The sequence below is a fragment of the Eumetopias jubatus genome, unplaced genomic scaffold (assembly GCF_037043125.1).
Source record: "Eumetopias jubatus isolate StellerSeaLion01/CBP00866 unplaced genomic scaffold, mEumJub1_p1.0 scaffold_10, whole genome shotgun sequence".
Classification (NCBI taxonomy): Eukaryota; Metazoa; Chordata; class Mammalia; order Carnivora; family Otariidae; genus Eumetopias; species Eumetopias jubatus.
The window spans coordinates 30,005,684-30,030,380 of NW_028274816.1; the positions used below are offsets into that span (position 1 = coordinate 30,005,684).

Consider the following 24,697-nt stretch of genomic DNA (forward strand, 5'->3'; position numbering starts at 1 on the left):
ATCTCTTGTACCACTTCTCACAGTACACGTTTGATAGGAGGAAACACCAGTGTGACCACACATCCCAAAGCAGAAATGTCTTCTTACTTCACAAATCCCATCAATACACACGTCGTGTTTGTCTGGGGAGCAAGGAGTCCCATCTTTCACCTTGCTGGACATGGCGAAAAAAAATTCAAAGTTCTCAGCCTTGCAGTATAGTTTACATCGATCTGCCTCTAGAAGCAAAGAGATCAAGACAGGACGTGATCAGGAGGAAATCACAGGAAAATGACATGATGGCCAAAAGGATGAATTAAGTTTATTTAGAAAGCTATCATGACTAAAATGGGAAATGTTACACAGTTTTGTATGTGGGTGTGGGTGTGCATGCATGAATGCATATATATGTGCTTTTAAAAACAGGAATCTCGTTTGCAATTCAAATAAAACTGCTCTAACACAAAAATTTCATTTTTCTCATCCTTAGTAATAGCCACAGTACACACGATCGGTGGGTTATACAGCTCCTCTCCTTGGTTAGCAAGTATTTTAGGCTTTACAGGACTTACGGTCTGCTATTGACAATATATAAATGAAGGAGCGTTTCCGTGTTCCAATAAAACTTTATTTACAAAACAAACAAACAAACTGAAACTGGTCAGATTTGGCCCACAGGGCGTAGTTTGCTGACTATGATTGAGGACATGGATTACTTTAGATATTTATTCGGGTAGTTAAGACAAAAAGTTTTAGGCACTTTGGGGGAAAAAGGGGGGGCATATGGTTCATGTTTATAAAACATATAGAGAATAATCATGTCAGGAAAAGGAAGAGGAAACAAACTAAACCTAAAGGCTAAAAAATGCAACTTTTATTGACCATAAAGTCCCTGAGAAGTTTCTGGTATCACAGGCAAAAAGAAAAAAAACAAAAAACACTGTATTTCTACAGAGCTCTTATCAGAAGGGAGTTATGCCAATTTCCCAAATACAAAGCATTCTTCTTGGCCAGTAGCTCCAGATGACATTTCTCGCGGGAGACCGTGCGTGGGCGACACCATACATCAGCCCTGACAACAGTTGTACAACAAACGTGTAAACAGTTTGCAAATCTCTGTGCTTCATAAAACCTCTTAATAAAAGACAGTCAAAACTTAAATGTGAAAGTACTTAGCTTATCATGATCCAAATATGCAGATGTGTCAATGGATTAAAAGTTTCTCCTTTACCTAGAAATCTCTTTTAATAGCTTTATTAAACACCTCCCAAATTTTGCATCGGAGGCTATGGAAGACATATCTATACCCTTTCTTTTCTCAGTCATGCCCAGGAATGAACAAGTTCTAAAAAGTTCAGTTTTACCCACAGAGGCTCCACGGCAAGTTTCTCAACTGGTCTGTTGGAAACACAGAAGGGGGAAAAAAATCTCACTACTGTAAGACAAAGACTGTCTACATTTACAAATAGTCTTCCCTTGTTCTTCCCCAACCTGCATGAATGTCACCAGACCTTCAAATCATGGTCAGTGTTTCCCGATTCTAAGTCCGTATCAGAAGGAGAAGAGGGAGAGACAAAAGGTCTTAATTTTTCTGTCTCCTATGCTGGGATGGGGGCTCCCCAGGCTGGGTCTCTGTTCTACTCAGTGTAGCTCCCCCTGCATCTAGCAGAATGGCGCCCATGCAAGAAATGCTCAGTAAACATCCATTGAGCAAATGAATGAAGTAGCATGCTCCTTACTCAGTAAGGCTGCAATTAAATTAGTGAAAAACTTTTGAAACCAAAATATATTTCACAAGTTAAAAATTTATTTGCTTCACTGTCTCCTCATGTACTCAACACAGAACCTATTTAAAGGGTGATCACAACACACACTCTGTAAACACTGTGTATGAATGAAAGACATGATGTGGGGAAGACCAAGGAATCTCCAAGAAGACAAAGCAAGGAACAGAAGGGGAAGTGAGAAAGGAAGGACAGCAGGGTCTGGGGGAAAGGGCCATACATTAAGAATCACGGAATGACAGGAGTGTTCAACCAAGAGAAAAGAAACCTTCAAATGCTGGACTTGAAAGCAACTGCAGGTGTTCTATCTATCTGTCCCCAGGAACATGTTTGTGCAGTGCCCTTCCTAGATAATCGCTCAGTTCCTGATAGAATGCCTCGAGCGACGGAGAGCTGGCCACTCATAAAGGGGAAACAGGTCCATTATGGACAGTTGATGCTTATTTATTCACTCATTCGTTCTGAAAGTTATAAATATGTGCCAAGGGCTGTTCTCAGATGCTGGAGGTCCAAGCAGGCTCAAAATGGACAAAGGCTTCATCCCGCGGAACATAAATTCTTGCGGGGAGAAAGATAATGAATAAGTGACTATATGATATAAACTCATGCATGGTTAGGAGCTATGAAGAACAAAGCAGGTTAAGGATTGAGAGAATGACAAGAAGGAAGGATATTCTGGGCAGGCTGGCGAGGGAGGCCTCCCTGAGAAGGGGCTATGGCTAAGAAGTTCTTAGCCTTTGAACACATCCTGTCCTTTGAAGTGATTTCAAATAAATCTAAATCCTTTTCTAGTTATTACCTCTGAATTTTTGCAGGTACCTGGTTTCTTTTCTCTTTTTCTTGGTAAGTTTCTATATTATTTTACTGGAGAATTTTTTTTTAAATGAATGTATTCCCAGCTTTGTCACTGAAGTCCAAGGGAAATGAAAGACAAACTAATTTTGCAAGCACACATTTTTTTCCATAAAGCAAGAAAGAGGCGTACCATGAAGCATGACTTTAAAAAAATGGTTTAAAACTCATTAATAAACCCTGCACCTACTATCTCTTAGTGCAATTTGAAACACTGGAAATAACAAGGGCTGAGTTTCTATTTTAAAAAAAGAAACACGTACAAGTAGACACTTATAGATGGCTCACTGCAATTGCAGAATTTTCATGCCGGTCTCTCTCTGTGCTTTTGGACAACCAGTCATGAGCCGGAACCATACAGAGCTCCCGCGACGGCTGGGCGGGGGCTGGGCAGAGCGGCACTATCACTGTCATCCCCCTTGTTAGGCGTCGTGTGCGGTCTCTAACTCCGCTGGCTTCTCTATGGTCATTGACAACACAGGTTCTTTTTGAGCTTTTGCCCAGCTACGACCCTCAGTCTTATTTCCCACGAATTGCCACTACCGTCAGGTCTTCCCATTCTACCCGTGTGCCCTTGGGGCTCCCAGTTATCCTTTCTCAAGCAAGGATGCCTGAGTTTTGATAAAGCAAGGGAACTGAAATAATAGAAGGCAAACAACCAGAACGGTGACAGCTTAGTCTGCGAAGGTAACAGAAAGCGCATTAAATGTGTACATTATAACTAAAATAAATGTTTTGATACTTTGATAAAATAAAAACAATTCAATTTAAAAGGTAAAATACAAGCCACAACTCTAAGTAATAGTAAGTACTAGGAACCCAGTATGGAGACATTTTGAAATTCATGGCTATGAATGTGTGTGTGTGTGTGTGTGTGTGTGTGTGTGTGTGTGTGTGTAATACCCTGCAAACAGGCCTTCCCATGTATCCCATGATATTCCCATATCATCTAACATATCAGTTGCTGAATATGGTGTCTCTATGGGGCATATATGGTTTCATGGGTTTTTGGTTTGGACAGTTCATACCAATTTCAATTAACGTCCCTGGGAGACTTAATTGCTGAAATGTCAAAGGTAAGTTTCGAAACATAAGTACATTCCAAACACATGAACACTTTGGCTTACAGATGTGGGGGACAAAGGGTTGTCTTGTGAAAAAAAAAAAAAGTATGGAAAAATAAACAAAACCTATGGAAGTGAATGAAAAACCGGGTCAGGACAGGTCTAGAGGATGACGTCAACATCGAAACTCTTTTATGGAGGCAGCGATTTCGTTCACATTGCTGTCCACAAAGAGTCATATTTGTTGGAGGTTTGGAGAGACCAAATTACCTTCCACTTTGGTATAGGGCTTCCACTGGTAGAACCATCCACGGAAAGGTTTGCTGTTATATTCTGCACACTGCTGGGCTCGGAAATCCAAGCTATTTTCATTACAAGGGTTAATATTGCACAGCTGATATATACGGCTAGAACCTGGACAGAACTTGCCACCATACTGAGGCCTAAAAATAAAATGAAAGAGCTTTAGTGTGAGCAAACAGAGGGCTCGTTATTAGTCATAAGCAATAATATAAGGAGGGACAATCGAGATGAACATTATCAGAAGGCATGCGGTGTATGCAATCTATGACAAGAACGGAAATAACGTAGTATACGACATGCCATGTCCCTCCTTGTATCCATGGCAGGCAGAACCCATCAATCAGGGACTTGCTCTTTCTTTTCTTTCTTTTCCCAATATAGCCCTTGGGGAGGCATTACCACTGCTCAGCAACTGGAACTGCCATATTCAATACAACAGACTTGTCATCCCTGATCCCAGTGTTACATTCTGGCTATTTCCTTAAAGAATGATGAGAGCATATTCTTGATGCTCCTCACGTTACCTGTTTTGGAAAATCTGTAAGTGCACCTAAATGTTCTCATTAATGTAGATAGATGTGTGTCTGTGTGCTACAAAGCTCTTCAAATGTGGACCCAACCTACCCCCCAGCTCTCCTCCCACTTCTAAACACACCCAGCTTCCCTACAGTATGTCATCCACCTGCTGCTATGTAGAAAGTCAGGACACCGAAGAGAAAGAGCAGAAAGCCCCATTTGCCATGTCCTCCCATCTGGCTCTGTCAATCACTGAGCCAACGTTCTGATTGTTGTCTGACTGTTGTATATTTTACTCTAGTTGATCCTAAACTGTGAACAAAAATTCCCTTGTTTTCATCTGCATAATCACTTTTTAACTTTGTAGGTGGCCTACTCCTCTCCTGCCAAGCACAATGGGAAATGGATTTCCAGAGTAGGGAATCCCATTAGAACATAAATAATTATGATCTAATGGCCAGCTCTTTAAGCTCTTGGTAGGTAGACTGCAAAAACCAGAAAGCAATATAAAGAAAAAAGGAGCATAAACCAAAACGAAAATGACCAATAACAGCTTATCCAGCTTCTTACAGGCACAAAGCAATTGCTTTTTCTCATGCTCACTTTTTTGTGCTTTTCTCCAAAGGCTAAAACCCAACTACGGATCATCTCACACAAAAGCTCAATGCAAACATGTAACATGAAAGAAGCCTCCAGGTTAATAAATTTATGTGATTAAAATTCCTTGTCTCTTTAGGAAGCACAAGAATGCTATAAAACACCCCTGGATTTGCTTCAGCATATTTTATCAAATCCTCGTGCAACTGCATGCTAAGATGGATTCAACAGAAACGGGAAGGGTCACAATGCCAGAATGAGATTTTTTTGCTATTTCAAAACACTCTGGAGCAACTACTTAAACATTCAGCAGCCATTGTGCTGGATTAAATCCCCGAAGACTTCTTAAATCATTATCTGAAAAGCGCTTAGAAAAACCTTAAAGGGCCCTACAATAGCTTTACTATTCCTGGTCATTTTTACAAGGCATATTTAAAACTTTCTTAGTTGAAGACGTTCTGTCTGCAATTTTACAAATAGCCTTCCTTTAGACTCCTCAGATTCGATAAAGCGAAAGAGGACCACATGTGTTACTTTTTCAACTCAGAAACCGTAACACAGAAAAGACCTCGAAACTTCCATAGCACCCCCTCATTTTGTAGATGAGGTGAAAGACGGATGAGAAAGCTCATAAAACTTGCCAAGGGAAGATCCCATAGCCAGCCAGAGACAGGGCACAGTTAAGCCCCCTACCTTCGACTCCCCGGGGCTCCTTTCCCTGAGCCGTGCTGCCTGCATTTAGCTGACTTAGGCTGCGGGGGGCCGGCAGGGAAGAGGGAGACAGTCAGGCACAATGGTTAGGGAGCTGGCCTTTTATAATGAGGCCGGTCTGGATTTAAATATTCTCTGCCTCTTCCCAGCTTATCTTTAGGCAACTGTGTTTAACCTCCTAACCTGTAAAATGGGGGCAGTTGTGATGATTAACAGTGTGATGTTTGTAAAGAATTTAGGGCTGACAAAGTACAGAAGCAGTCCATGTGGCCATCAGTAGGTGAATGGATCAAGAGATGGTATATGTACACAATGGAATATTATTCAGCCATCAGAAAGAATGAAATCTTGCCATTTGCAATGACGTCCTGGATGGAGCTAGAGGGTGTTGTGCTAAGGAAATGAGTCAGTCAGAGAAATACAGAGAAATATGATCTCACTCATATGTGGAATTAAAGAAATAAAGCAAACGATCACAGGGGAAAAAGGGAGAGAGACAAACCGAGAAACAGACTCTTAACTCTAGAGAACAAACTGACGGTTACCGGGGGGAGGTGGGTGGGGGATGGAGGGCACAGGGAATGGGGATTAAAGAGTACATTTGTCATCATGAAAAAATAAAATGATAAAAAACAAAGGTCACAAAATAAATGAGATATGATCTTCAAAAAAAAAAAAGAATTTAGGGCTGAGTCTAGGGCAGAGTTAACACAGATCAATCGTAACTTTAAGCTGTTTTCTGCTTTTAATGACTGGCAAGAATTTGTACTTTTCCATCAAATCCTCAAATACAGGTACATGTTTCTGCAGCTGTAAACAAAAGTCTTAGGATAAATTGACAGAAAATTCTACCATGACATCTTTTGGGGTAACAAGATTAAAAACAAAAATATAAACATTCAGAAAACAAATGTCCCAGTAGGGGAGCTCTGTTAAAAAAAGATAGCCACACACACAGACCCAGACTGACTCCTGGGTCCCTCCAGATTTCTCAATAAGAATGTATGAGGGGAAGATCCAGAAATCAGTGTTGTGTTTTTTTTTTTTTTTTTAAGCATACTTGGTGATTTTGATAATCACCTGAGCCTGGAAATTACTGGTTAAAAAACGGGCCAGAGATTTAATTCAACTATTATTCTAGAGCTATGACTCTAGTGGCATATTATTTTTTTCTCAAATAGACTTGCATTTTAGGAAAGTTCTAGAACGCCTTTGCATCTTTCATTTTCACTACTTAAATTTTTGCGATTAATTTTTTTGAACAGACTTTATAGAAATTCCACTAGGCTCCTTTAGACTGTAATAAGCGAACAGTCATGGAACCAGAAGGAATGTCAGAGGATTAAAGGTGCGGGCCCCTGGTCTGACTCTACCACTACCAGCTTGGTGACCCGGGCAAAGACTGCTGCTCTGGGGCCCTCCGCCTGCCCTGGTTACTCATTCGCCAAATAACTGGATCAGACAACAGGTTGCAACTCATGCATCTGTTCTAGGTGGATTGGGAGGGAAGGCCTGAAGAAATGTTTCGAGGTTCCTGAGGCATAGTAAGGCTCAGTAGAAAACAGAGCTTCTTTCCATTAAAAATGTCCACCTCAGGGGTGCCTGGATGGCTCGGTTGGTTAAGCGTCGGACTCCTGGTTTCGGCTCAGGTCATGATATCAGGGTCGTGAGATGGAGCCCCACGTCGGGCTCTGTGCTGAGCATGGAGCCTGCTTGAGAGGTTCTCCCTCTCCACCTGCTCCTCCCCCCACTCCCATGCTCTCTCTCTCTCTCAAAATAAATAAAAATGAAAATGTCTACCCTAGACATGGGAAAAAGAAGGGCCATATGTGTGTGGTACCAGTGACTCCAGAACTAGATAACCTTCGAACATTTTTAAAGGTGAAAAGCTGGGTAAGTCCACGAATCAGCCAGGAATAGTTCATTTTTATGAAACAAAATATGTTCTGGGAAAACCATCATTATGTGAAATAAAAGCTCCTACTGCTTCTCACAGGAGAAAATGAAACTGGTTAGGTGGAATAATGTGAACACACCAAATGTTTGAACTGAAGCAAAGAGAAATCAGTAATTTAAAATGAGGGGGGGAACCTCAGTTTTACTACAACAAAGTGAAATAAGAACAGAGAACAACTAACTCAATTGCCTTGGGACAACTGCTCATGTACTTGTTTTATTTGTGAGGCATAATTAAAGTAAACAGTATCCCAAGGAGCCTTAATCATGTTGAAAATGATAAAATGGCACCAAATGGAACTACATTAGTGATTCTTATTAGGCATTTCTGAAATTACAGTATGATCTTCCCATGAACAATACCCTATTATAATGAGAGTTCTCAATCCCACAGATATGAAAGAAGTTTTAGTTTAAATCTCAGGGGTGTCATTCACGCATGTTACCAGCAGAGCTATTAAATTAGGTAATCTATTTATTTCTTGGGAAAATACTGAGCTGTAAAATGCTGTGATGTATGAAAACCAGATCTGTGAAATGGGCTGAAAAAATGAAAATATAATGATTTTAAGAATCCTACCCAAGATATGGGCTACTTTCAAAGTATGAGGAGGGTGGTTTTAATAGTCTGATATAAGCTGGAAATGCATCACAAGCCTGTCTACCATCACGCCTAGTTACCGGATCGGAATAAACCAGTGAGTTTCACCTGGGGATGGCTTTGCCCACTACAGGACATGCTATACAGTCTTGGGACATTTTTGGTTATCAGGGGGCTGTCGGGGAGGGAGCGCCATCCTACTGGCATCTAGTGGGGAGAGGTCAGGGCTGCTGGTAAACAGCCTGCCATGTCCTGGACAAACCCCCTAACAAAAATTTTCCAGGCCAAAATGTCAACAGTGTCAAAGTTGAAGAATACTGTCAGCCTGAGATCCCAAAGAGCACCTAGCAAACCATGGTCAAAGTGTCTTCTGACCCTCTCCTAGTTGGGAACAAACTGGCCTCTTGATCCAGCTCAGGCTGCTGACGCAGATAAAACACCAGGCCCCTTTTAAATTTTCCTTCTGCTCCAGTTTATTTATTTTAATTCTTAATCTACCAAACATTTATGCGATGCTTGTAACATGCCAGGCACTTTGCAGAAGCGCTTTGCAAACATTAACTCAGTTGATGTAGGTACTCCCCTTAGTCCATTTTTTACCAGTGAGGAATCTAGGGCAGGGAGAGAAAGTTGTCTATGGCTACAAAGCTGGAGAGAGGCAGGGCCAGGAGGCAAACCTAGGGTTCTGGGCTTAGGAGCCTGCGCTCTTGACCTTCATGCTATACCACCACTCAGTGCTGTGAAGTGAAATCCCTAACTTCCAAGGACCCCTCACATTCTTCTCTCTCTACCACATTCTCCAAAAGTCCAGTTTCGTCAGTAAGGCCTCCCTCCCCATTCCCCTTGTTTTGGAGGACCCATCCTCCGCTAGCCGGTACTCCCAGTCGAGTTTAGGACGAAGGTGATAAAAGCCACACAGACCCCGGATCCTTTTGTTGAATGCCCACTGGAGAATCCCTGGTAGGGGGCATTCTACAGACCCCCTTCTCATCCCCCCAAACCTTCAGAGGTGGCATTACTGTCTCCACCTTACACATACATTCAAGCTCAGAGTTCAAGCGAACTTCCCGAAGTCACATAATTAATAGGCGGCAGACCCAGGATATGCAGTCCCATCTGGCTCTCAAGCCTGGGCTCTCTACATCCCTGTGCCAATCAGGGAGTATGCATCTCCCGCGGGTTGCACACAGGGATAAGAGCAGAGGAAAGGAACATAAAACCGCCTTTGTTTTCAAAGAACACAGAACCCCGGTACACCCGGGGCCAGAGCGTGCCCACAGGTGACCACAGGTCAGTCTCCCATCTGTAGATGCTGCGATGAGTCCTCACTGTGTTCTGTTTAAAGAAAACGGAATTTGTCGTCAGTATCTTAACAGTCGGGAAATTTCACACACATTTTTTTTTTGATTTCTGGTTTCTCTTGAAAAGTCAGGCAGATCTGTCACCACGTGTTGATGTACATTCCTGCAAGGCAAAAATTAGCATACTTTCTCCAGTTCATCAGTTTGAAACACACACACACACACACACACACACACACACACATATTCCACTGGCCAAGCTTCTCTGCTCCACAACACAGGCATTGGACTGTGTGACCGTGTGGCTCAAATTTAGATTCAGAAATGAGCTCGGGCTATCACTTGAGTCTCTGATCGTCCTAGTCACACTTACACAGAGTAGCTCCTTTGTTGTTTTTGGGTTTCTGACTGTCACACCCCCACCCCCTGCCCAGTGCCTGTAGCTTGTATATGCAAACAGTAAAACCCCAGCTTGGTTGCGATTCACCGGAGGGAAGGAAACTGCACTTAAAAACCAGTACGTAAGCAAAACAAAACCCAAACCGTACATTCTTGCCTTTTATGAACATGGACTTTCTTTGGAGCCTTACTTGGGGTTATTGCAGTGTCTCTCTTGATACTTGACTCCGCCACCACAGGTTCGCGAACACTCTGACCACTTGGACCAGGCGGACCACTGGCCGTGGACGGGCCGGGGGCCATGCTCCCCAAACTTCACACACTGGCCTTGCCGACACCACTGTAAAAAAAGAAGGTGTGACACGTTTCCTGTCAGAGTCCACGCAGGGACAGGAAGGAGAGGCAGTCACCTGCGCATTAACAGAAAAACGAGCGCGTCGGCAAATGGGAGAACCCAGGACACCTTGACAGGTTCCTTGGCCGGCTGCACTTTACTGACACCGGGTTACTCTGCATCTACTGTGTGCGTTTTGGAAGGCTGACATCTAGGGAGGGGGCATCTGTCACCAGCAGGCAAGGATCGTATGCTTTGTGAGCTGTCGAGGTGAAATGTTCAGAGATAAGATTCCACCCAACAGCCAAGGGACTCAGTGCAAGCACAAGGACAACGGAGCCTCCCCCAAAATCTAGAAACAAGGCTGCTTCGAGAACAATGTGGATCATTCACTCAGGGAGAACCGGGTTTTTTTTTTTTTTAGGTATGAACACAGAATTTATCATTCTGATGATCTTACCATAAAAACAGATACAATTATGCAGACATTTTCGTTTATCCCAAACCATCCCTGCGGAGCACTTCTTATGAAGCCCAATCGTTCTCAGTCCAGGCCAACCGTGCTTGTAGATAACATCCTTTGACCTTTTTGTCTGTATGAAAGGTCCCTGCTCCAGACCCTCGGATGACTTTGAGCTCTCCTAGTGTCTTTTATTAGGAATTAGCTCTGGGTCTTTCATTTGCTAGTGCTCTGATCGAGCCAGGACGAGAACGGTTTTCCTCTCCATTTGTTTTCTTTTGCAATACATTCCAGGCTTTGCTGGTCATCTCTGTCCTTGGGGCTTGCATTAGCCTCTGGTAGTGGTTTTATTCCTGTGGTGCTTTTATTATGAGCAAGTTCTGCATGACTTAGCGTAATTGCACACTTTCCTAAAAGCCTCCACAGTGAGATCCAACGGACTGGGGTTTGGACCATGCATGCCGGGTTCTGCCGAGGAGTGGGGCTTCAGTTACAGAATTAGGGGGAGGTGGTTTGACTTTCAAATCTTCGCTTTCCCCCTGGGATACATTTGGCTCCTTGGCTGTTTATTGCATGGCGAGTACACTTTGCCCAGATCAAGATATTGCTTCCTTTCTTCAAATTCTTGCTGTGTGCGGATTACTTATTGTGTTTTTCATTTGTCTTTTCCCCGGGTTAATTGCCATTTCAGAGTTTGCATGAACTCCTGTAACACCATTGAGCCCTTTTAGGGGGAAAGCAATTGGTCATTAGAGGATCTGGGCCACTGTGAGCAGCTATCAGAATCTTTCTGACCAGGAGTCCCCGGGACTGTCCTGGCTGAGCTCAGTGGCAGACACAAGATAAGAGCCAACAGCAAGAGCAGGGGCTGTAATTTATGAAGTTGCTCCTAGGTGCCAGAAACGGTGCAGGCAGGGGGAGCGGGAAGACTTCCCGTGCACTTTCTAACATAATCCTCCCAAAGCGCTAAGGAGTTAATAACTATTTTCTGGATGAGAGGAATTCAGCAAAGAAATACTAACAGAGCTACCCAAAGCAGCCACATGGCTATAGCTGAGGCTCGATTTCAACTCACCAAAGCTCCTCAACAGGATATGTATCCTTCTCGCCTCAGAGGCAAAGGCTCCGCGCCCAACACCCCTCCCCCCCGCATAGGTCTTAACCCGAATTTCTTTTTTTTTTTTTTTAAGAAATATGATTTTTAGATCTGTTCCAAACCTTCAATTAATTTAACTTTCTTTTATTTCAGGATTCATCCTAGTACTGGCTTAGGTTGCCAGAAGATTGTCTCCTCTGGCTTTTTCATTCAGTATAGAAATCAGAAGTAAATACATGAATGCGCGTGCGCGCACACACACACACACACACACACACACACACACACACACACACACACGCTCTTTGGATCTCATTGCAGAGGCTTTCAGGAAAGTGTGAAGTTATTCTAAGTCATGCAGAACTTGCTCATAATATACATATTATATATATGTGTGTGTGTGTCTGATTCACACACACATGCATAATATACATTTATAAAATTCTACATATAAAATTGTATCTATCCATACATGTATAGATATGCCTTTCTTCTAATTTCAAACTGAGTGGCTGTAACTGGGCAGACACCTTTTATGACCAACAGAAAACATAAGCCTTTCTCTTCTTGCACATGTAACTAGATATACGTATGTGCTTTTTCACATCTTCACATGTTTACTGAACATTCATGGTCCAAATATCACTGAATGACCAGGGACTAGAAAGATATGGGGAGGAATTCAGCTAGGTCCCAGTTACAAAGGAACAAAACACAGAGTAGTCGCTACTCTGTAGGACACTTGATATAAAGCATAAGGCACGGTCCTGGCCTCACGGAGTATATAGTCTAATGAAGAGCTGGTTCCATCCCCTAGAGGAGGAAGAGTCCGAGAACCTTGCATGTGGATGCAGTAATAATTAAACTGGAGTGATGATGGACAGAACTCATCTGAATGCTTTCTGCTGAGGGGGAGGCCTTCCCCCATTCATTCAAGGGCATTCCCCCAGTATTTAAAACTGCAGTCTGGTCTTTTAAAATAATGAGGTTGGGAAGTGGCATGAGGACATCTGTTTTCTAACTTCTGGACCGATTTGTCTCAGGTTACAGTAAATAAGGCTAATCCAGAGGCATTTTCATGCCCATGGAACTACATCCCTGGTGTAGGTAGGTAATAAAAACTTTAGCCCTATGCCACTTGGCACTTACTTTCCTTGCTTATTATATCAATCTATTCTTGTACATCCCTCTTATATTTAATGCTGTTGCATTCATAATGAAAAAACACCCACTAATCCTCGAGTTTCAAATCCTAAATTTTGATGCTCTAAAAATAAAAATGACGGGGCACCTGGTGGCTCAGTTGGTTGAGCGGCTGCCTTCAGCTCAAGTCATGATCCCAGGGTCCTGGGATAGAGTCTCTAGTCAGGCTCCCTGCTCAGCAGGGAGTCTGCTTGTTCCTCTCCCTCTGCCCCTCCCCCCCACTCATGCTCCCTCTCTAATAAATAAATACAATCTTTAAAAAATAAAAATGACTTGAGCAGTACTTATATGTTCAATTATTTCACTATTTTGCCTCATCACACCTAAAACATTCCATGCCCATTTTCAATGAGCATCCTTAGTGGAATTTCCTAAGACAGGCACTTCTGAAGGAAAGTTGCAAGTAATACCTCAATTTAAAAAAAAAAAAAATTATTTTCTTTAAAGTCAAAGAGTTAAAAAATTTATTTTCTTTAAAATCAAAGAGTTAAAAAAAATCACATCCCAGCATCCATCTTGGTGTACCCACTCACTGTATTTCATTCTAATAAGTGCACACCTAATCCCGGGCATCGACAGCAACTCGGGGCTTAAAGGAGGTCTGTTTAAAAAGAAAGTCCGTGTTATTGGCTTCTGCACAGGTTTCCCCACTGGACTGGGAGTTCTTGAAGAGATAAAACTGAATTTTATTCATCCTTGTATCCCCAGAGCCTCCTGTCTCTGATATCTAGCAGTCAGTAAGTTATTGTGCAATTGAATTCACTTTCAATGACTAAGTCTTCTCTACCGGCTCATGCTGCCTCGAGAGAGCCAGAAGCAGAGATCAGAGATCCTGGAGCATCTCCACGCTCCCCTCTTTCATAGCTCTTGATCATGATTTTCCAAAGGAATGCACCAAATCTGGGTCATTTACTGCTATATCAAGTGCACCTCTCCCTCCAGATGCTACTAAGAAAGGAGAAAAAAACCCAGAAACTATGAATGTTCTTCATTCAAAACACAGATATCTTCCAATACTGGAGATGGTTCTGAGTGCTGACCACACTTGCTGGCTAACGGCTTTCTGGTACAACCGACAGTGAGTGATCCAGCTTACCCTTTGCTAGGAGTCCCTCTAAGTGATGGGACTCCACTGAGCACGTCAGAAACTCAGTGATGGGTCCTGTGAGGTGAGAAGTAGAAGCCTCGTATGCGGGGGGACAGTCCTTCCTTTGCTACTAAAGGGGACATCTGCTCCCTGTAGCTTCTCTATACTAAATCAAGTTTAAAAGGCAAACAGTATACAATGAAACCTTCCACCTTGTTGAAATATTTCATCTAAAAATGGAAACCAAAGTCAGAAAAAAAATCATCATAAACAATTGAGCCAACTGGGTGATATTAGCATTGAGCTTTTATAATAGCTGCTACATAATGCTGGTGGATTTAAAGACAAGTCAGAAAATGTATGCGGCCAAGGCATTCCATTCTGAGGTCCCAGTACAAATAGTTTGTACGATAGTTTGTTTCTATGCGTTATCGTGTTTCCAGAACTAAAAACTAACACGTATGCAGTTTACCATACTCAAGCCACAAACGGTCCCTTCCGCTGCAGGCATAAACTTGGTCTCACACCTGTGGCCCACTCGATGGCACCAAAGAGACTTGCAAATGTCCTGAAAGGAAAGAAGCAGCTGGTGAGGGTGTTGATAGAGTAAAAATGAAAATATCCAAAGCTTTTGTACACAATATTGTATCTTGATGGGGAGGTCGTAGTAGTTCATTTCAGGACCATTGGGCTTGAAACTAAGAGACCTGGTTTGTAATAATCACCACCAACACCACCACCAGTGAAGCAGGAGAGGCCAAGACTGGAATCGAGCACACTGGATTCAGATCCCTGCTCCAGAATTCCGGGTTCCACGCCCTGTGGACGGACACGTTCTAGAAGTCTCTGATGTGCAGTTTTCTCCCCTGTGCAAGCAGTGATAAAAGTAGCTCTTGCCTCTCCAGTTGGTTCTCAAGGATAAATGGTGTGAATGATCATCATCATCACCTTCCTCTTCTTTAGTAATTTTCAAGCATTTGGACAATTCTTACACCATGGAAGAGTTTAACTCCCACACTAGACTGTGGTAGGCAGAATACTGCCCCCCCACCCCAAAACGACCACATCCAAATCACTGACACCTGTAACTTTGTGCAGTTACATAGCAAAGGAGAATTAAAATTGCAGACGTAATTAAGGCTGCTTATCAGTTGATCTTGAGATGGGGAAACTATCTTAATTTTCCAGATGGGCCCAAGATAATCACGAGGGGCCTTAAATAGGGCAGAGGAAGACAGAAGAGAACCAGAGAAAGGACAGTGTGAGGAGGACTAAGGGGGATATTGCTGCTTTGAAGATGGGGGAAGGGGCCATGAGCCAAGGAACGTAGGAGGCTTCTAGAAGCTGGAGAAGGCAAGAAAATGGCTTCTCTTCTGGAGCCTCCAGAAGGGACACAACCCTGCCAACACTTGATCTTAGCCCAGGGAGACTCATTCCAGATGTGTACCTCCAGAACTGTAAAAAAATAAATTTGTATATTAAGTCACCAAGTTCATGGAAAGTTAGAGCAGCCATAGGAAACTAGTACTGTTATACTAACCCCATTTAGTGTTGGACACTAAACTAATTCCCCATACTAACTAATTTAGATGATGGGACTGAGCAAGCTATTGACATTTTCAAAGCCGCCAAGTCACACACAGCTGGTAAGTGGCAAAGGCAGGACTCACACTGGCCTGATTCCAGCCAGAGTCCTTGACCACTGCTCTCTGGACCTGGATTTGCCATTAAAGGAAGTTGGAAAGCTCTCAACCTCTCTGGGCCTCAGTTACCCATCTACAAAGTGAGGGGACCGAACCAGATTCCTTCCAGCTCAAACAGCGGCAGTTGCCGCTCAGAATTATGTCATTAAGAGAATGTCAAAATCATGAAATGTCAAAATCATTCCATTTTGTTTGCCACATTCTGCTTACTGGGATAGATGTGTGAACGCGTACAATTTGGGGGAAAACATTAACAGCAAGGGAGGAAACAAAATGACTTTTGTGGTCACTTGGTGTGGCCCTGAAAATTCCACGAACTGGACACCCAATTCCCCAAACCTTCCGGTTGATGTAGATTTCACAGTGACACAATATGGCAAGAACATGCTCAGGAGTTATTTCACAAAGAAAGTTTTCCACAGAACCAGGAAGAGGAAATACATGGAAACCAGAGAGATGTGCAGGGAGCCCGATCGTGTAAACCATAAAGTCCGCCCCCCCCCACAAAATGGAAGGATGTTCAGGACGCTGCTGGGGACTACAACCCACCCATGGCCCCAGACATGTACCACACATGCCATCATTTGAAAAATCACCATTTTCAAATCTCAAAACAGCTCCTAAGACACAATATTTCAGTGTTTCCCATAGACATGGACCTGCCACTGACGTTAGTAGAAAGCACGAGGCAGCCTGCCAACAAGTGAATCAGCTGCATCATCTCTGTGTGCTCTCCTCCATGTATCACCCTGGGCCTGAGGGGAACAACTTAATGTGGAAAAAGACAGTCGACATCAAGATGGAGAAAGGAGAGGCAACCATTAAAACCTAGCCACAGTTAGAAAGGCTTTCAGGATTAAACTGTTTCCCTCCTGACAGCCAGCGAGCAGCCATAACCCACACCCGTCGCCTATGTGGCAGCCACTGAAAATGACCCTGGGGCAGACCCAAGCAAAGGAGACCCGGATTCCATAGCCAATGCCAAGCCACAGGGTGAAGGAGAAGGGGCAGCTGGAGAAGACTGGGAAAATGAGGCAAAACACAAAAACACAGGATTCCAGAGTGAAATCAGACAGGCTGTATGAACATGTTATTTCTTTTGTGGTGAAGTACATAAGTCAAACATAATTATAGCCAACTACATGCTTTGACGACCATGAGAGTCTTCTGAGAAAGCTCCCTTGCAAAGTAAACAGAAATGAGAGTTTGTACTTTTTTGCTTGCTCTTCCCTCTTTTTTTCTTCCAACATATTTGACTAACTTTTCCTTATCTATAATTCCCTAGACTGAAGTCATAATTTAAGGGAAAAAGAAATAACCACAGAGACTCCAAGGTCTCATGTTGCCTGCATGTGATTTTTAAGGAGAGTCTCGATACCAGGCATTACTCTGTCCTATCACTTGTTGATCATGTTGTCCTGTTGTGTTCTCAAGATTCTGAAGGACGCCCCTCCAAGCAAAACCCAACGTGCTAAAAATGTTAATGGTTTCTGCAAATTGAATTTTATAAAGCACCGAACACATCCAAAACAAAATTCCCCATCTGTCCCCCCAAACCTGTTCAGCCTCTTCCAGCTCATGTTATGACACCTCCGTACGTCTGGATGCTCAGGCCAAAAATCCTAGAGTCCTCCTTGACTCCTCTGTCTCTCTCTCCCTTCCTTGAGGAGGGATGAGAAGGGGACAGAGGCAAAATCCTCCACTTGATGAAAATGGGAGTGCTAAAGCAATGTTAGTTTTAGTTACCATGTAAATTCAGTACATGATTCCTGGGTCTCTACCACCACGGCAGGTACACGCTATGTATTTGCCATCCACTGAGGCAAGAGGCACACCTGGTCAGTTATAATACGGTACCACAAGTTTATGATGGTCCACAGAGGGTGCAGATGGAGACCGGGTGAAAGGAATGTTTAAATCTCCTTGGGGGAAATGAGGAGGTACCACTTGCACTGAATCTCCGACAACAGTAAAAGATGATTAGGTATTTGTCACATGCGTGACCAGGCAGCATTCTAGGGTGGGAAGCATGTCTACAAAGGCTTGTAGACACGAAAGAAGGGACGGTATGAGAAAATACAAGGACATCAACACAGTTGGAACATAAATCCATGGGGGAAGTTAGTAAGAGTTGAAACCTGATGTAGAAAATTTAGTAGATTGCAAAGTAGGTACAATTTACTGATTACATTTAGATTTAGATACTAGGAAGTTTCTCCTTATTCCCCCTTCTTTTATCCCAATGTCAAGTTCTTTTTTTTTAAATAGTATTTAAAACCGAGATATAACTGACAGGTAACACTGTATTAATTTTGGGTATACAACATAATGATTCAATATTTGTATATATTACAAAAGATCAGCACAATAAATCCAGTTAACATCTGTCTCCATACACTGTTACAATTTTTTTCTTGTGATGAGGACTATTAAGATCTACCCCCCACAACTTTCAAATATGCAATAGAGTACTAACTATAGTCACCATGCTGTACATTGCATGTCCTTGACTTATTTTCTAGAACTTTGTATTTTTTGACGTCCTTTACACATTGCAATGTCAGATTCTTGAAAGAAGAAATACATGCCCATCCTACTATTTCTGACGTGCCTTTTCTTTTGAAGGAAGTGTTCTCTGAGGTGATGGGCGCGAACATATTTACTAGAATTCAAATGCCTTCCCCGTAATTCCTACTCTGCTTCAAGCCCTCTTGGTGCATCTGTAAATGAACATCTACGGAGCTTCTGCTACCTGACAGTAACTGCCGGCTGCTGAGGTAACAGAGTATGGGCTGCTTGCTGCTAACTTAGTAAAATAAGGGGCTTCGGAAACACTGACCAGAGTCTTCCCGAGCTCAGGGCCTTGGGCAAGGAAGCCACGGGGAGAGAGGAGCCTTGGATGGCCACGCTGCTGGAGACAGGAGGGCGAGAGCAGAGAGGAAAGCCTGGGTGTTCACTGAGGGGTGCTGCCGTCCCAGGAGCTGCACCCTCACAATTACCAGGGAAGAACTGTCCATATCCTCACCTTACAGCTAGAGGAAGCCACAAAAGCCAAGGGAGGTTCAGCCATTTGCTCAGGGTTCTGGGACGTGGTGGATTAAGGTTTTAAACCCAGGTCTACCTAACTCCAAAAGTCAGACGGTGTGTGTGTGTGTGTGTGTGTGTGTGTGTGTGTGTGTGTGTGTGTACACGCATGCGTGTAAAACTGAAGAAGCCTAATTCAACAATTCCCAACCCTGAGCGTGCATCCAAATATCACCTAGAGCCCCTGTTCAAGCATTGCCAAGTCCTACCCCCAAATCTTCTTATTCTTTAGGGTGGGATGAGCCCTGATCATTTGCATTTATAACAAGTTCCAGGGATGCTGATGATCAATTGCATCGCTGGTTTCAAAGACACTTGAGAATTCTTTCCTTTTTTTTTTTTTTTGCTCTTCTAACTATTATGCAAAAACTGCCTTTCCAGGAGGCATAAAGTTCAAAAAAAGTAGGCAGTGGAGGAGAATAGGTTTGTAAGGGAAAGCAATGACAGGACGGTGAAGACTCTGAAAACAAACACCATCCTTTCCCTGTGCTGCCGGAGACGGGTCTACACTGTCCAGACCAGCAGGGCAAATGGGAGGTTTGCTTGTTTAGGAAACCCCTCCCCCGTAGGGCCAGGCAAGAACTATCTGTGATTCTCAGCGGTAATGCCATGGTTGGTTAAAAACAGGTATCTTCCACCCCCTAAGCTGTGGGGGGAAACATTCTGCATTCGGGATCTATCAACTTCCCTGTCTTACCTCATGGTCATCTCAAACCTCTTCCTTAAGCAAATCTCCCCACCGCTCAGGGATTCCCATCCCTGTGCCTTCCTCATTCTAGCCAGTCTTCTAGTCTGCAGTTCCCACTTCCCTTTGCTCCACTCCCCAAGGAAGACCATCAGACTGAGGTGCTGTCTCTCGAAAATATGGTATGGTTCCAGAAAAATATCTGTCACCGAAGAGTGGCTGTTTGAGCCCTACACACTGTCGGACACGGAACAGGCACCGTACACGTTTGACGAATGTCTGATCCTGAAGGCATCATAGTAATTTTTAAAACTTCCTTTATATTTCTAAAGAAAATCAAACTTGTTACCAATTGTGCATTTGCCACAGAGTAAGCACTTAATAAATGTTTGATTAGTGACTGCGTAAGCTAGTGAAACCTTTAGGAATGAAGGGAAGAGGAGACAGAGTTAGGCAAACTTTGTCTGCAAAGCAAACGTCTACTGACTTCTGCCAAGCACATCAACAGGCAATTAGAAACAGGTATACACTTATTAATGTATACATGATACACCAGCATTTGCCAAAGTAAGGTCCATGTACCATGGAGAATACACCAAAAAAATTGTGAATGGTGTGTGGGTAAACTTTTCTAATAGTCATACATTTAAAGAGCATTAGAAAAATATGTGATCCCATATCAAAACCTGTGATTTGGTGGTTATTAGGACTGGACTCATGTATTTTTAAGTGAGCTGATTTATTAGAAAAGCAACACATGAATAACAATACAGAGATACAGGGCACTTGGGTGGCTCAGTCGGTTAAGCGTCTGCCTTCAGCTCAGGTCATGATCTCAGGGTTCTGGGATCGAGTCCTGCATTGGGCTCCCTGCTCAGTGGGGAGCCTGCTTCTCCCTCTCCCTCTCCCTCTGCCTCTGCCTCCCCACTCGGGCGTGCTCTCTCTCTCAAATAAATAAATAATCTTAAAAAAAACCAATATAGAGATACAGCACAAAGAATGAAGGTAATTATCAATGACTGAATGTTGATGTTCGTGACTGAGGCTTAGGAAACACTCCTATTAACTGGAGAAAAGGAAGCTTAACATCAATGTGATGGACAGGTTTAAAGGTTTTGAGGCTTTGGGCAAAGGGAATATACAATCTCTGAGCTCCACGTTAAAAATGATAATACTCCTTTCAAAAGCTCTTTCTGAAGACTGAGGAGAAGTAAAATAAGTCTCTAAGAAGATGCCTTCTAAAAAAAAAAAAAAATGTCTGGCGCTTAACGGACTGAGCCACCCAGATGCCCCCCAGGGTCCCTAAGTGGCTCAGTCGTTGGGCGTCTGCCTTCAGCTCAGGTCTTGATCCCAGAGTCCTGGGATCAAGCTCTGCACTGGGCTCCCTGCTCCTCGGAGAGCTTGTTTCTCCCTCCCCCACTCCCCGTCCTGTGTTCCCTCTCTCGCTGTGCCTCTCTCTGTCAAATAAATAAATAAAATCTTTAAAAAAAAAAATGTCTTCTGTGGAACAGAGGCTCACATGGCAAGTGCTGGGGGCAGTGGGAGGGGCAGTGTTATCCGCAACGGGGCTGCAGCGGAAGGAGGAACGACAGGGGGAGGGCCAGAAAGGGGGAAGAACAGGAAGACAGGAGCTATAAAACGCTGTCATTTCCCAGTCTCCAGATACCTAGGAATTCCACCTTTCTCTCTCTGGATAGTAGGGAAGAACAACTTAAAACCGACTCCACTTTGTATTGATGTTGAGATGGTCAGTGATGGAGTTTTGGACGAACTGGTTCAATGTTTCTCCCATTTCTACATCCTGGACCTTTGCTTTTCCCATCAGGTTTCTCATAATATTGAAGGGCAGACTGGACACTCAAAAAAGTTGGCTGCCAACAGTTTTCATATTCCATAAAAGCATAGGTATAGATTTTGAGGTGGTGATGCTTTTTCAACATATCACATGGAAAGGGAATATGAACACAAGAATAATAATCAGAATGATGAGAAGTAGGTAAATGTGACTCTACCCAGATTTGCTACTTGTGATGAAATCCTCATCTACCCAGGAGGGATTTTCTCCCACAGATGCATGTGGATGGTATTTAAACCAGGCATGGTCTATGGGGGATAAGCCCGGATAATTCACTGACAGTAAAATCGCCACTTAATTATCATGCCAAACAACTGACATTTTAGAGATAACCCAGACTCTAACCCTTGGCCTTCGCAAACCAAATGTTTAGATTTCTGTTAGGGACACAGACACATTGCAGAATCTTAATGTAAGTTTGAGATCACAAGCAAACATACCTTCACAAAACCGAGGCTGCATAACTTGGCTTTTGCTCCAAACTGCCACTTGCACTGTGTGTCAGCATCATAAATCTGTCCTGGTAGTTTGTCCGGATATTTATACTGTCCCGTTTGCTTGGGCTCATCCACCAGACAGCCAGCCTGAGGTGTGCTGCCACGAAAACACAGCCTTGTTAATTCCTATGTTTATCTGTGATCTTTCCACGTGAAACAATACGTCTCTGAATGCACTCACATGAAGAAAAGCATAGCATGGCGGAAGATATAGGTAATACTGAACATTAAAATGGGTATTTGTTTTTTCCAGAGAGTGAGTCCTGTCCTGTCTAAGAAGATGGAATTTACACAGCTACGGAACGTTTCACCTGGCGCTGGAAGTCATAGCTCTCCAAGTGGTTTGGTTTGGCCAGCTAGATGGGAAAGGTCAATATATTTGAAAACTCTCCCCAACAATCATATTCAACAGATTTTTATTGGGGTGCCTACTGTGTGCTGAGCACCAGGCTAAGTGCTACAGGTACAAAATAAACTAGACAGAGCTGGTACCGGTCTTCATGGAGTTGAAAGTCAGGCTGCACCTTTTATAAATAATGGGGCAGTGGTCAAAGATGTACTTTACCTTAAATAATCTTTACAAGCAAAAAATAAATTAGGTTTTTGAAAGTATTAGGAGAAAGGACGCATTGGGGCAATAAACAGAATAATTCCCCAAAGTGTGCTCAACTGGGATGTGTTAAGAAAAAAAAAAAATCAGTCTGGATGGTGGATATTGTTAAATAGCACCTTCTCTCCATTTGAATTAAATAGCTAAACTATGAGATCAATGAGAGGCAAAAGAGCATGGTGGTTAAGTATGATTTTGGAGGCAGACAGATGGGAATCCGCATCAACCATGAGACCAAGAGCAACTCTAAAATACCTCATTACTGACAATGACTTACATTAAGAGTTTAACAGATGCAACAAGAAAATGCAATATGCTCAATCCAACATAATAAGCATTCAAAGTCAACTGTTGTTGTCATCATCCCAAAACATTTAACTGTATCATATTAATGACAGAAATTCAATCTGTATTAAGTTGACCCTGATTTATAATATTTATTGATTCTATTCTCACATGAGATAGAAAAGATAATTTCAAAGCCCCAAATAATAAAATTATAATAAGACAATCTTCTATTTGATAAAACTTATCATTAGCAAAAGGTTTGTCAATTTCTTACTGTTCTTTGGGGTATTATTTGGTTAAACATCTTAAATTTAATCAGCTTTGCCTGTGTGTATTACTAATTCTATAAACATTTGAAAATCGTAGGCAATAGTACAGTTTAAGAAAAAAGTATCAATGTTATCAATTCCCAAAGATATTTTGTTAGTTTCCCTAACATTTGGTCAAAGGGAAATGGGATTAGAACTTGAGTGTTCTTATGAGTCAACATAGCATAAGATATATCATAACAACTAGAGTGCTATTATAATTACAACGGTCAAATATATACTGTTGCTAAATAAAATTAGAGGAGGGCGCCTGGGTGGCTCAGTCAGTTAAGCGACTGCCTTCGGCTCAGGCCATGGTCCTGGAGTCCTGGGATCGAGTCCCACATCAGGCTCCCTGCTCAGCGGGGAGTCTGCTTCTCCCTCTGACCCTCTTCCCTCTCGTGCTCTCTATCTCTCATTCTCCCTCTGGCAAATAAATAAATAAAATCTTTAAAAAAATTAAAAAAAAATTAAATTAGAGGAAACTTCAAAGGGTTCCAACTTTGGGTTCATCATTTAATATGAATCACATAGTGCTTCCTTCCTAACTCCCATTTTACTAATGACATGTAGTTTTGAGTTATCAAACAGATTTTATATAGCTATCATCCCCTTTGGATGTCTTCTGGCCATAAAACGATCTCATGGCTATTTTAAACAAAATAGGTAAGCAAGACAATATTCCATTCATTATAAAACATGCACACCACTTTAGCATTTTTAATACTCTTATGACCAAATTTATTGATCAGATTAAAATACTTAAACACAGTAAAAAGTATATCTAGCAACCTCTGGAGGTCATAAAGGGGAGAGAGTTATAAGCATAGATCTTGGAGTCATACCCGACCTAAGTGTGAGTCTTATGTCTACACATTACCAGCTGTAGTACAGTAAGCAATACAATTAACCTTCCTAAGACTCAGTTTCCTCAACCAGAGACTAAGGATCCTAATAGGATTGCCATGAAGACTGAATGAGGCAACATTCGCAGAGCATTTAGCATGGGTATTAGACCTTCAATGTATTTTTTCAATAGCAGTAATGATGACAATATCATTACCATTACCATCATCACCAGCACCACCACCACCACCATCATCACCAGCACCATCATCAGCGCCAGCACCATCATCATCATCACCAGCACCATCCTCATCATCACCACCACCACCACCACCACCATCATCACCACCACCATCTTCATCATCATCATCACCAGGACCATCCTCACCATCCTCACCACCGGCACCATCATCATCATCATCATCACCACCACCACCATCATCACCAGCACCATCCTCACCATCCTCACCACCAGCACCATCATCATCATCACCACCACCACCATCATCACCAGCACCATCCTCACCACCAGCACCATCATCATCAGCAGCACCAGCATCAGCACCATCCCCATCATC

General features: G+C 42.8%; 1 protein-coding gene across 2 annotated transcripts in view; it reads right to left on the reverse strand.

The window, feature by feature from the left end:
• Positions 1-24,697, reverse strand: part of ADAMTS18 (ADAM metallopeptidase with thrombospondin type 1 motif 18) — a 148,531-nt gene that overhangs the window by 40,211 nt on the left and 83,623 nt on the right. For both annotated transcript variants that reach the window (XM_028094743.2, XM_088027154.1), the window contains 5 exons: positions 22,011-22,164; positions 14,716-14,811; positions 10,255-10,403; positions 3,950-4,122; positions 88-218 (listed from right to left, as the gene is read on the reverse strand). In XM_028094743.2, coding sequence (XP_027950544.1) covers positions 88-218; positions 3,950-4,122; positions 10,255-10,403; positions 14,716-14,811; positions 22,011-22,164 — 703 coding nt within the window. The remainder of the gene's footprint in view (positions 1-87; positions 219-3,949; positions 4,123-10,254; positions 10,404-14,715; positions 14,812-22,010; positions 22,165-24,697) is intronic.